Genomic DNA, 13,657 nt, shown 5'->3' with positions numbered 1-13,657 from the left:
GTGAGTTGGGAACTCCTGCCATTGAGGGCGGTCCTTTGATTTTTATGGGTGCGAGTGGCCAGTTCACCGATTCAAACCTACCATTTTGGGGATTCGTCTGATTTGGGAGCTGGAACCTCAGCAACACAAGATAGAATTCACTCATTCCCCGAGGTAGGGGTAAGTAGATAGATAGCTCCCTTAAGGACTGATTTCGGGGCTTGAACAACGTGGCGCCACACACCTTCTCTTGGCCCGAGAGGTGGTCACACATAGTTGGACTATGTTGTATTGTTCATTAGAGGAACCAGTGGTACTTAAGGAGTGAAATGTAACTACAGGGGCAAAACGGTAATTTGGCTCAGTTATACTTACGAGCATCTGTGAAGGGTCATCATACTCATGACTGGTTATATCCGATGGACACAGAAATATATTTGTGGTAAGAAGAGTTCAGCTATAAGTCTTTAGTGGAATGTCTAACAGTTAACGGATGGTAGATCTCGTGGCTAAAGAGTTTAATCAGCTATTCACGGACCGTTGGAGCTTCGAGCCACAGGTCCATTAAGTCCCCTTGGTAGCTTGGATAAGGTCGAGAACCAGTATTTGGGTTAATTTGAAATGTTCAAATTGACAAGAGGAAGTTCGATTATATATGATATAATTGGACTGGTTAATTATATATGATATAATTGGCTAAATGTATGAGATACATTATTTTGGAGGAAATTATATATAAATATGATTTATATTAAGTAGAGGAGAAAATACTATAGTAGATATGTGATATCAAACTATAGGATAAAAATATAATATGATTATATTTATTAATTAATTAGTTGGTTAATTATATGATAATCAATCCAATTTTTATGTTCGGACGTGGGTTGGTGGGCAACGTTGGTTATTGTAATCGATGAGTTAAAATGAAAAATGTTTTGATTTTGAATTCCCAGTCGTTCAATCGCCCGAAGAGAAAAGTGTAAGCGCACTGGTGTTGATCAAAACGATCGCTTAAGCATTTTTGAGAGACTATAAAATAGCTCTTCTTCGTCTAAATGACCGTCCACCTCGCGCTAAACTTTCGCACACTGTCGCCTACACGATCGGATAGCTTCTCTAAACGATCGTATAGTGTGCTGTTTTTACTAAACGATCATGTACCTTTTCCTAAACGATCGTTCAGTAAATCCTACACGATCATGTAGCTCCTCCTAAACGATAAGCATTTCTGCTATTCGATAGCGGCTTTTTCCCTTCCACTTGCTTATCACCTACACGATTCATGTTCCTCCTTCCTCTACCAAATTCACCAAAGCCCACCCTTTGGTTATCACTCCGAGAATACTCGGGTCTCTTTAGTGGTGGTGTTATCCCCGCGGCGTTCGTGTTCGTGCTGCTCTTGTCGAATAGTTCAGTTCGCATTTGAGCCAGGGTTTGAAGGACACTCCTCTGTTAAAAAGAACCTTAAATCATTTATCACCAGTATTGTATTCAAATTCGATTTCCATATAGCATAATTGTCCCCAGTCAATTTATCAGAATCCAACAACTGTATTAATAAACTAGTCATTTTGAAAATGTAAATAAATTCTATTTGTGAATTTCTTTTAAGTCCAATCATATTTTAGTAAAGTAATAATATACCCAAATTTCATTATTTTATTTGCAACGATACTATAGTGAGTCAAAATAAGTGCTACCGAGGGGTAGTCAAATACTCCTTCACTAAAGCAAGATATTCTTGACTAAATACTATCTCCAGAATAACTCATTTTCTGATAGCCATTTAGTTACCATTTTTTGTTAAGAACTTACCAACACTTAGTAATTTTGTAAGTATAACCCTCCATTTTCAGATCCTAGAGATTAGCGGCCCCAACGATGCTACCGAATTGGAGAGTCAAGGTTGGAAATCGACCTAAGAAATCTTGTCCATTTTTGGACCTTGAGTTTTTCCGAATCCTATATTACAACCCTCTGGGGGGATAGTCGCCATAATGTGTGGCCCTGGTATGGATTAGATGTGAAGTCTTCATAGCTTAGTTTTGAGTGGTCTATTGCGATAGACTTGATGAAGCAATTAACGTGATTGTGAAGGTGTGGCCACCTTCTATGGAAAATATTAAGGGTATTTTTCTAGAGCTTTCACGTTGACCCGAGGTTCTATGTGCATGGCCTTAAATGACACGCTTTTATCGTGGAATCGATAGAAATTTAAGGAGTAAAACGTATTATGAAGGTCTCAACCATAATTAATGAAAGTTTAAGAGGTAACTCACTCACTCTAATCAAGTTATTGCCCTACTTCACTATGCATCAATTCAAATTGAAAGATATTGATGTTTAAGTTTATTCTCGTATATTTGCTCAAATAAATTATGTATTATTTTTTAATTGCTAATCATTCGTGGGGGATTGTTGGGAATGACTAGTCAAGTAGTCATTTGCTAGAATGACTTGTAATAAAATTAGTCAAAGATTTCTAAAAGTATTTTCATATTTAATTTAAATAGAAAATGATTTTCTGTATTTAATTTAGATATATAGCGCTTTCCTCTTTAATTTAAATATGAATCGTTTTTCTATTTAATTTAGATATGAGACATTTTTGTATTTAATTAAGATTTGAAGCATTTTTGTTGGATTCTTATAAAAAGAAAAATGATTTATTTAGTCCATTGGAGTGAAATTTGAGTTTGACATGATATTTCTCTCTATTAAAAATGATTTAATTATGAGCAAAATTTCTACTTGATTCCATTCCTTCTTAGATGATTACACGTCTAAGATGGATGTTGTATTAACCTTAGGGAGCAACCGGCTTCTGGCAATCTAGCATTGAGGTCGTGCCAATTTTGCTTTCAAGGTAGTGAATCTTCCCTGGCAAAACAATGATTTAGATCCAGAATTGACGACAACTAACACTATTAACGTTTGTATTGTTTTATATAATGTACAACTTTTTAAATAACTATTTACAATGTTATATTTTGTTGCTTATATTAAAGGTTTAGTATTATGAAAAATAGTTTTAATCTTTTTAAAAAAGAAAATCAATATGGTATCCTTTTTAAAAATTGATTACATTCAAATTAAGAAAATGTCGATAGATGTTGGTTACTTTGTTTATGTGAAAAAATACTAGATATATAAAATAAATATTAACATTGAAAATAAAATCAAAAGCCTAAGAATTTGCAAAAAGTGAAATATGATTCCAAGAGAATCTAAAGTTGGTAGGACTTGATTTTAATAGATTTAGTAATAATATATTTTACTAAACACAAAAATAGATTAAAACCTTCTATAAATCACTTCTAACGCTCCAAAATCAACCGGAAATGCAAGAAGAAAAGGTAAGTCTCAGAATATATATATATATATAGTATTATTTTTAAATATAAAAAAATAAATCAAAATATTTAACAAAGATAGAAGTTGATAAACACGTCTATCATAATTCTAAAATTTTACTAGATCTTGTAAATAGTTTTAATAGTTTTATCATTTGAAATAATTTCTCTATTTTTTAATTATCTCACATGATTTTCTTATCTAAAAGACAGATATATAAAACGGGAGAATTTAAAATTTTATTCTTTCTCCGATATATATAGACTAAAACGTTATATTTAGAATTTGACATTCTTTTTAAAAATTAGGATATATTTAGTTAAAAAAATTGAAACCAAGGGAATCCAATAAAAATTAAGTTGTATTTCATTATTTCGTGTATTTTTAGATATATGTGTTTTCCAATCGATTAAAAAATTAAATTCCAATCTTACAATAATAATTTAAAATATATTTAATATATTTATAAACTATAAAACTAGTAGAAACTATTATTAATTAATTTACAAATATGTATTATATATTAAAAATTTTCATAGTCATAATTTTTCTAATATTATAAAAATTTTAATATATTTAACAAATTTGAGTTGAGTTATTAACATTTTTTAATATAATTTTGTATTTTAACTTTCCATTTTGAAATTTTAGATACACTTTAAAACATAAAAATATTTGTTGTCATGATTTGGACTATTTACACGGAAAAAGAAAATTAGAAATGTCTACTAAACTCTTACTACCCAAATTTTAATTTAGTATTTTTTTTTTTTTTAAGTTAATCACCTATGTATAGATAACTTTCAAATTATTTTTTTAACCATATATGAAAGAATTGAAATTCTAATCCTCAGACTTGATAATATAAGTTGCTATTTAATCTTTTAGCATGGGTAAAATATGAAAATGAACTAATTATTAAATTAGTTGGAATAATATTCAAGAAGTCGGCAAAAGAGAGTAATTGTTTTAAGTTTTTATTAAGTAGTAAAAGAAAACGTTTAAAATTTGAATGTAGAAGGAAAAGTGAAGTGGATTGGATAGGGAATAACCGAAAAAGATGGAATATATAAAATAGGATTTGAGTAAAGAAAAAGAAAAGAGAACCGCGGGGGTGCACGGTGGAATTGGAACATTGAATAATCACGTGTTAAATAGAGTTTATTGAGAGGTCGGGAATTTCGAGGAAACGTGGAAAGACCGCTTCAAACAAATTGTAAATAATATATATTTCTTTTTAAAAAATTATAAAAAACAAAAAATGGGACCCACTCCTTATTTTCGGCACTGTCGGCACGCCTCCCCCCTCCGCCAGTGGGTTTTGCAACTTGGCCCTCTCCCCTGACTTTCTCTACTTGTCCGCCGCGCCACGCTTTCCACACCTCTTCTTTCTTTATTACCTAAATACCCTCCTTCTTTTCATTATTTACCACTCTCCATTCAACCATTCACTGCTCTGTTCAAAACCCCAATCGCCTAAAAAACATCCTTCTTATTTAATAAAAATTATTTCAATTAAAATTATCCGAACAATTGAGTTTGATCTAAAAAATACTTCTACCAACTCAATTTAACTTATAAACACCTTTGTAATTCACCATATTCTTTCGATCTATAATCCAACTAATAATAATGAATTCAAAAAATATTTTAAATCACTTACTATTATATATATATAACTTTGGAAATGAGAGAGCAAAAAAATTAGTACTTTTCTATATGTAAAAATCTAATATTGTAGGCACTATTTTATCCCTAATTTATTTTCGTTTTTATGCTTTTGAAAATGAAAAAAATAAGAAACAATGAAAGTGTGCTTTTTCAGATATAATGAAAACAAATAATTTATTTTTGTGATCAATTAGATTCTTTGTTTTCGAAAAAAAAAGGTTTTAAGATCATGAACTCAAGAAGACCTTAACTCTTTTTGTATCATGTGGTATAGTTTTTAGATTGAAAAAATTATGGTTCGAACATTTTGTACGACTTTTATTGTCATACCAATTGTCAATTCAACTAATATAACAACTATAACTTAATAAGTCAACTATTACACTACTATTAACAAACTTAGCTTCCTACCATATTTTAAATTAAATAATTTTTAAGAAATAATAGACATGTGTGATTATAAAAGTGTAGAGTAATTCACCTAAAGAAGAAAAGCTGGTATTGCAATGCCAAATAAAGGCTCACTGGCAAATATAATGAAAAGCCATGTTTTGCACAAATATCTTAGTTGTAGTGACATATAATTAATCAAGACTAATTCAATCATCATAATCACTCTAATTTAATCTCATTTGAATATTAATTTGTCTTTAATAGATACCATACCAACATTCAATGCGTATTATCTTATTTATAAAATATTTTCACTTCCATCTTTATCACTTTGATGTAAACGAAAATTAGCCTAATTTAAAGATATATAGATGTAAATTTAATATATTTGATAGAATCATTGTAAGAGATAAAAACAAACAACAAACTATGACGAATATTTCAATGTTTGTTTAGAAATAGCTCCCAACATTTTAGAGTACTTATATTAAGTAAGAAAAAACAAGTTATTTAACAAAGAGGCAACAAAAGTAGAATATGATAAGTTGAGATTTAGGGCAATTTCGTAAATATCTAAAGAAGCAGGGGCAATCACGAGAAATCGCCTCTAATTTCGTCCCTAATTAAGGTGTTAAGTAAATAATTGCTTTTCTTCCTCGCTCTCTCCTATTTTTATATATATTATTTAAAACACGTGCTTTAATCCATTAAATTAATCAAATTAATAATTTTCAAAAGACAATCCGATAAAGACACCAAAGAAAATAAAAATAAAAATAAAAATAAAAAAACAAGAAGTTGCAAGGAAGGTAGCTCTTCTTTATATTCTTCCTGTGATCTCCAAAGTTTGTAAGTTCCACAAGCATCAAAAGAAATTTGAACAAACACCCAAGAGTTCTTCAGATCTGAAAAATTCAAGTTTTAATTCCAAATTCCCATAGTTTTTTCTTTTCATTCCACTATGTCCACTACCTCCGACAACTCCACCGCCGCCGCCGCCGGACGGAGGTCCGGCAAGGTACCGGAGAAGTCTAGTTTTGCTCAGACCTGTAATCTGCTGAGTCAATACTTGAAAGAGAAGAGAAGCCTTGGAATTACCCCAAAAGGTATTTTACTTTTCTGGAATTTGAAAATGTATAATTAAATTCAAACCATTTTGCACCTGATTCATATTAACTTTGTTGGGTTGTGTTTCAGATGAGTTTCCGACGACTCGGCCACCGGCGATAATGGATTTATTGACGAACATGGAAAACCCAGAAGAGAAATCTGGTACTGCAGCTGAGCCGCCGTCATCTGCGACACAGATGACCATTTTTTATGACGGAAAAGTGTTGGTGTTTAATGATTTATCGTCGGAGAGGGCGGAGGAGATCATGGCCATGGCCGGTAAAGGAATTGTGCCTTTGTCCAGATCTACCGAACCAACAACAATCGCCGGAGAACAACCTGTGACCAAAGTCTCCAGCGATTTACCCATTGCAAGAAGAGCTTCCCTGCATCGATTCTTCGAGAAAAGAAAAGACAGGTAATGAGATTCAAAACCCATTTTGAATTTTCTTAAAATTTTTTGAATCTTCTTAAAATTAAAGATTAATTGTATTTTTTCTTTCATTTGGCTTTTTTCAGAGTTGCAGCAAGATCCCCATACCAAGTGAATTCACCTAGCGAAAGCTACAGATTCAAGAAGGGAAACCAGCAATCTTCAAACCAGTTCGATCTAAATTTATAGGGAAATATTATGGTTAAGATTATGGTAAAATTCTGACATTACAGTCATGGATGGCCTCGATCCATGGCGATCTGCATAGTGGAATCGACTTTGTTCTGATCTTGGAAACCGATACCCAAACAAATGAACAGATGCCGACTTCTTTTTTACATTTCAACGAACACATATTTTTTTTCTTAATTTATTAACAGTAATAGATATGCAAATTAATGGTGAATTGGAAACTGAGACAAATGTATATCCATCTTAGTTTATTGCATCTCTCAATTTTCGTATGCTCCAAACAAAAATCTTTCAAGTTCCATGTTATATAGTGTCTAATTCAAAGCTACGACTTACTTTTTGTAATTAATTAATAATGAAAGAAATAATTCATTTATCTTATAATTTGTGAGTTTTTTTCATCGGAATTATTAAATTGGTTTATAGCTTTGTTTTTCTTGAATTACATATATATTCTTTTAGAATATTACTTGTGAAAACACCCATTTTCTTTTTCCTACGTAAATTCAAAAGGAAGATTAAATTTTATGTTCGTAATGTTTATGAAGACTTTTATCTTAGTGGAAAGAAAAAAAGGGAAGATGGGAAAAGAAGAAGATGATAATAAATAGTAAAAACATAGTTTTTTTTTTTAAAAAAAAATAAAAACTTAAAAATAAAGACGCAGAAACTAAAATTGAAGTGAGGCATGTGTTTATGTTTTTTTTTTTTTTTTTTTTTTTTTAATATGCGAGATGAAAGAATCCAACTTTTCATTTTAAAATTGGTAGTACAAACACAAACATTATACCAATTAAATTATGTTAATTTTATTCACGTTTATATTTGTATGTTAGATAATGGGTGGTTTAGCAAGTAGGAAATGATTAAAGAGGAATTAAATTTGAAATTAAAAAGGAAGGCAAATTAATTATTTTATTGTTTTTCCCCAAGGAATCGTTAGTAGAGAGAAAGAATGGTTGGAGGGAAGAAAAAATGTGGTAAAAAGAAATAGGGGAGGTGAGACTTGGAGTTAACAAAAATTGAAGGTGAAATGGTGATAGGCAACACATATATTAAGGAGAAATATATAAGTAATTTTAAGCTTAAGAATGGAAAATTTTGAAGGATTATGAAATTTAGTGAAGGCTTGTATTTGGTGAGTTTTCTTTCTAAACAACTGTAATTCTTTTATAAGGAGATGAGATATTTTGGATTGGAAAATTTCACAAAATGACTCAAAACCCAAAACTTTTCTACCAATGACTTATTTCTAAAAACTTTTCTAGCACTAACTTTTTTCCTATGCGAAATATCAAAATTACCCATGATTTTTAAAAAGCCTTTAGACCACCACATTTCTTCTTCCTTCTACAATTTCTTTAGCCCTTCATTCAATGTGTATTCAATATACCACCAATATTCCACCAAAACATTTATTCCCAACTAATATTCTGAAGAGAATAGAACGTCTCTCTCATTATTCACTTTCTGTTGTCGAACATCTCTCTCATCTCGTAGCTTTCTCTCAGATTTCCTCAGCCCTTCGGATTCTCTGGTAGCTTTCTCTCATAGCTTTCATCGTTGGATTCTGTCCACATTTCTTCTTCCTTCAATGGTTTTTTCAGCCCTTCATTCTATGTACGATTTCTTCTCTCAGATCGCTTTCATAATAACTATCGTTTAGTAAATTATAAACGATCGTGTAGTAATTTATAAATGATCTTTTAGTAAATTATAAACGATCGTGTAGTAATTTATAAATGATCTTTTAGTAAATTATAAACAATCGTTTAGTAATATATGCAAGGAGTAGTAATTATACACTATCGTTTAGTAAATTAGAACGATCGTTTAGTAAAATATAAATGATCGTTTAGTAAATTATAAACGATCGTTTAGTAATTTACTATGTGATGGTTTAGTAATTTATACACGATCGCTTAGTGATTTATACACGATCGTTCACTTATCAATGATTTGTTTATTCAATTGTAGATCAATGGCGCTACTTCGCATCTTTGTACGATTTGGTGGGGATTGGTATGAGTCCGGAAGAAATTATGTTGATGGTCATATGAAAGGTCTGAAATTTAGAAATGATATAACAGTCAGTGAATTAGTGAGTATGATGCACCAACGACTGAATATCGATCCTTATATGTTTGATATACACATCAAATGTTGCTACAATCTGTTGGTCCCGGCTCCCCCAATTGATATAGTCGACGGTGAAGAACTTAGCTTCTTTTTAGAAGGTAATGAGGCATCCCGGATGCCATTATTATTATCAGTTACAGCTGCTAACAGTCATGGAGTACACCAACATTGCAATCCAACTGATAACCTAATCCAATTCATACCATGTCTTCAGTTGATGATCATATTGAGCCATATAACTTGGGGGATGACCGAAGTGAAGCTTGGTTTGGTCAGAACAGTGAACCTAGATGTACTTCACAATTCAATACTGAACATGGATATGGACAAACTTCTTCAACACTTAATATCCATGTTCCAACCCCACCTGCTCCCGTTCCACCGGTTGTGATGCATTCGGTTCTATCATTCCACCGTTCCAACCGAACCATTTGTTGATATACCCGGACCATCAGAGGGCCCATCGTATGACAACCTCGTCACAATACCTCATGATTGTCTGAATGACGAGGATATAAAGGTCGGTCAAATTGTCTTTTCAAAATATGACTTGTCAGTTAAATTATCGATGCTTGCAATAAGAAAGATTGGTGTATGCACGAGGGTCACCAGAAGGATCATATGCTGTTGTTAGGGCATACGACAAGACACTTAAGTTTGCAAATCCAGATACCATATTTGAGGTTGAAGTAGAAGACGGACAATACTTTAAGTATGTCTTCATGGCACTTTGTTCGTGTATCAGGGGTTTTCTAAACTGCATCTGCCCAGTAATCATTGTTGATGGGACCCATTTACATGAGAAATACAATGATATATTGTTAATAGCAATGTGTATTGATGGAAATAATAACATATATCCTATCGCCTTCAGTATTGTAGATGGTGAGAACGATGCATCATGGACTTGGTTCATGACTCATTTGAAGGCTTCAATAGAAGACATTCCCAATCTAGTGATTATATCAGATCGTCACATCTCTATTGTAAAGGCGGTTGCAAGGATATTCCCTGATGCATTTCATGCCCTGTGTATATACCATATTCAGAACAATTTGGTGGACAAATTCAAGAATAAGGACATAATCTCACATTTCTACCTAGCGGCGAAAGCATATAGAATGTCTGAATTTCAGATGTATTAGGCTAAACTCCATCAATATCCTGGTGTGACGGCCTATCTTGAGGAGGTTGGATTATAACGATGGGCAATGGTTTATCAAGTCCATTACAGGTATGACAAAATGACGACAAATATAGTAGAATATCTCAATGGAGTGTTGAAAGATGCCCGAGAACTACCAGTAACAAAGCTATTAGAGCATATATGCGAGTGGCTACAAGGTTGGTTCTATATTCGACATACACGCACAATGGCATGCACAAACATTGTAACTAATTACACAATGAGTATTCTTAAGGAATCAGAATTGATGTCTATAACATATCGTGTTTCTCCGGTGGATATGCATATAATTAATGTGCACGATGGATATTTTGGGGGGTTGGTTGATCTTCATTCACGGATATGTACGTGTATGAAGTTTAATTGCCTCAAGATCCCATACTCCCATGCAATATCTGCAGCGACCCTGAGAAATATTAATGTTCAAACATTATGTGCAAAGTGGTTTACAGTTGAGTGTGTGCTTGCTGCTTACGTCGAACCAATCTTCCCAGTTGGACACAGTCAAGAATGGGTTGGAGATTTTGAACTAATTCTACCACCGCAAAAGGTAGTAAGTGTAAGTCGACGTCAAACCGTTAGGATACCTTCAATTGGAAAGGAGCCACGACAAATACACAGGTATACACGATGTGGTCAGACATGACATAACAAGAAAACGTGTAGACAAACGTTGATAACACCTGACACTAGCCCATCTAGACTAAACAATATGTAATTTTCGCTTTCGCTTCGATTTTTCTGTACAATACCAATTATATTCTATATAACACTAATTCTGTACAAATTTACACTGTACAATATGTAATTTTAGTATAATTATATTCTATACAACACCAATTGTACTGTACAATATGTAATTTTAGCATAAATCTATCTAAACGATCGCTTACTTATTTATTTGCTTAGTTAAATGTACAACACCAATTGTATTCTACAAATTTCGCACAAATTTATCTAAACAAAAACTAAACGATCGCATAACAGTTAACTAAATGATCGCTTAGTGTTATCTAAACGATAGCTTAACAAAACCTAAACGATCGCTTAGTATTATCTAAACAATTGCATAAAAAATCCTAAGTGATCGCTTAGTATTAGCCAAACGATCACTTTATAAATTAGTACACGATCGCGTAATGGATATCGAAACGATCGCGTAACAGTTAGCTAAACGATCGCTTAGTATTATCTAAACAATTGCTTAACAAAACCTAAACGATTACTTAATATTATCTAAACGATCGCATAATGGTATCTAAACGATCGCGGAACAGTTAGCTGAATGATCGCTTAGTATTCTCTAAACGATCGTTTAATAAAAACTATAGTGGATAGCTAAATGATCGCTTAGTATTCTCTACGCGATCGCTTAATAAAAACTATAGTGGATGGTAAACTATCGCTTAGTATTCTCTCCGATCGCTTAATAATATCTATCCGATCACTTAGTAATATCTATCTGATCGCTTAGTAATATCTAAATGCTCGCTAAAAGTATTCGTAAAGCCCTCGTTCACTGTGCGGTCTGAAGGTTTTTGAAAACTGGGGGTAATATTTAAATTTCGCATGGAAAAAAGGTCAGTGGTTGAAAAGTTTTTAGGAAGAGGTCATTGGTAGAAAAGTTTTTGGGTTTCGGGTCATTTCATGAAATTTTCCTTTTGGATAAGGATTTATTATTATAGTCCTGGTTATTACCATTGGGTTATAATAGTTTGTATTTAGGGTGTAGATGATTTTGGTTTGGATTATAATAGTATGTGTTTGAGGGGTAAACTATTTTAGTTTCAGGAGGAAATAGTAAACACTGTAACAAATAATATGAAAAAATAGTAAATGTAAAATAGTAAAACCGATAGCAAATAGTAACTACGGTAGTAAATGAGAGTTTTGAAATTGTGTTGAGAGTAGTTAGTTGGAGATTACAAAATAGTATGTACTGTAGCAAGAGATAGTTATAATAACCTTAGCATAGTAATATATGCAAGGAGTAGTAATTATACACCATCGTTTAGTAAATTAGAACGATCGTTTAGTAAAATATAAATGATCTTTTAGTAATTTACTATGTGATCGTTAGTAAATTATAAACGATCGTTTATTAATTTACTATGTGATCGTTTAGTAATTTATACACGATCGTTCACTTATCAATGATTTGTTTATTCAATTGTAGATCATTGAAGCTACTTCGCATCTTTGTACGATTTGGTGGGGATTGGTATGAGTCCGGAAGAAATTATGTTGGTGGTCATATGAAAGGTCTGAAAGTCAGAAATGATATAACAGACAGTGAATTAGTGAGTATGAAACACCAACGAATGAATATCAATCCGGATATGTTTGATATACACATCAAATGTTGCTACAATCTGTTTGTCCCGGCTCCCCCAATTGACATAGTCGAAGATGAAGAACTTAGCTTCTTTTTCAAAGGCAATGAGGCATCCCGGATGCCATTATTTGTATCAGTTACAACTGCTAACAGTCATGGAGTACACCAACATTGCAATCCAATCGATCAACCCAATCCAATTCATACCATGTCTTCAATTGATGATCATATTGAGCCATATAACTTGGGGGATGAACGAAGTGAAGCTTGGTTTGGTCGGAACAGTGAACCTAGATGTACTTCACAATTCAATACGGAACATGGATATGGACAAATTTCTTCAACACCTAACATCCATGTTCCAACCCCACCTGCTCCGTTCCACCGGTTGTAATGCCTTCGGTTCTAATGCATTTCACCATTCCAACCAAACCATTTGTTGATATACCCGGACCATCAGAGGGCCCATCGTATGAAAACCTCGTTACAATACCTCATGATTGTCTGAATGACGAGGATATAAAGGTCGGTCAAATTTTCTTAGCATAGTAATATATGCAAGGAGTAGTAATTATACACCATCGTTATAATAACCTTAGCATAGTAATATAAATTAGTAAGCGATCGCTTTATAAATTAGTACACGATCGCATAATGGATATCAAAACGATCGCATAACAGTTAGTTAAACGATCGCTTAGTATTATCTAAACGATTGCTTAACAAAACCTAAACGATCGCTTAGTATTATCTAAATGATCGCATAACAACACCTAAGCAATCGCTTAGTATTATCTAAACGATCGCATAATTTGAGAAATTTTATTCGGTATTTAGTAGCATTAACCCACAAAACTAATAA

General features: G+C 32.5%; 2 protein-coding genes across 2 annotated transcripts; both read left to right on the top strand.

The window, feature by feature from the left end:
* The first annotated feature begins 6,150 nt into the window (after positions 1 to 6,150).
* Positions 6,151 to 7,519, top strand: LOC120073032 (jasmonate ZIM domain-containing protein 1-like). Its single transcript, XM_039025606.2, has 3 exons — positions 6,151 to 6,506; positions 6,598 to 6,928; positions 7,030 to 7,519. The coding sequence occupies exons 1-3, from the start codon at positions 6,362 to 6,364 to the stop codon at positions 7,130 to 7,132; spliced, it is 579 nt and encodes a 192-aa protein (XP_038881534.1). The 5' UTR covers positions 6,151 to 6,361; the 3' UTR covers positions 7,133 to 7,519.
* A 504-nt stretch (positions 7,520 to 8,023) lies between these two features.
* LOC150038734 (uncharacterized) lies at positions 8,024 to 10,265 on the top strand. The gene is made up of 3 exons (XM_090306032.1): positions 8,024 to 8,755; positions 9,113 to 9,372; positions 9,489 to 10,265. Exons 1-3 carry the CDS (start codon positions 8,730 to 8,732, stop codon positions 9,710 to 9,712), a joined length of 510 nt encoding a protein of 169 aa, XP_090162158.1. The 5' UTR covers positions 8,024 to 8,729; the 3' UTR covers positions 9,713 to 10,265.
* Positions 10,266 to 13,657: the final 3,392 nt, after the last annotated feature.

Source organism: Benincasa hispida, chromosome 1 (assembly GCF_027475165.1).
Source record: "Benincasa hispida cultivar pf3 chromosome 1, pf3_genome.v1.1, whole genome shotgun sequence".
Classification (NCBI taxonomy): domain Eukaryota; kingdom Viridiplantae; phylum Streptophyta; class Magnoliopsida; order Cucurbitales; family Cucurbitaceae; genus Benincasa; species Benincasa hispida.
The sequence above is the reverse complement of the archived record's forward strand: the minus strand, read 5'-3'. Positions and strand labels throughout refer to the sequence as shown.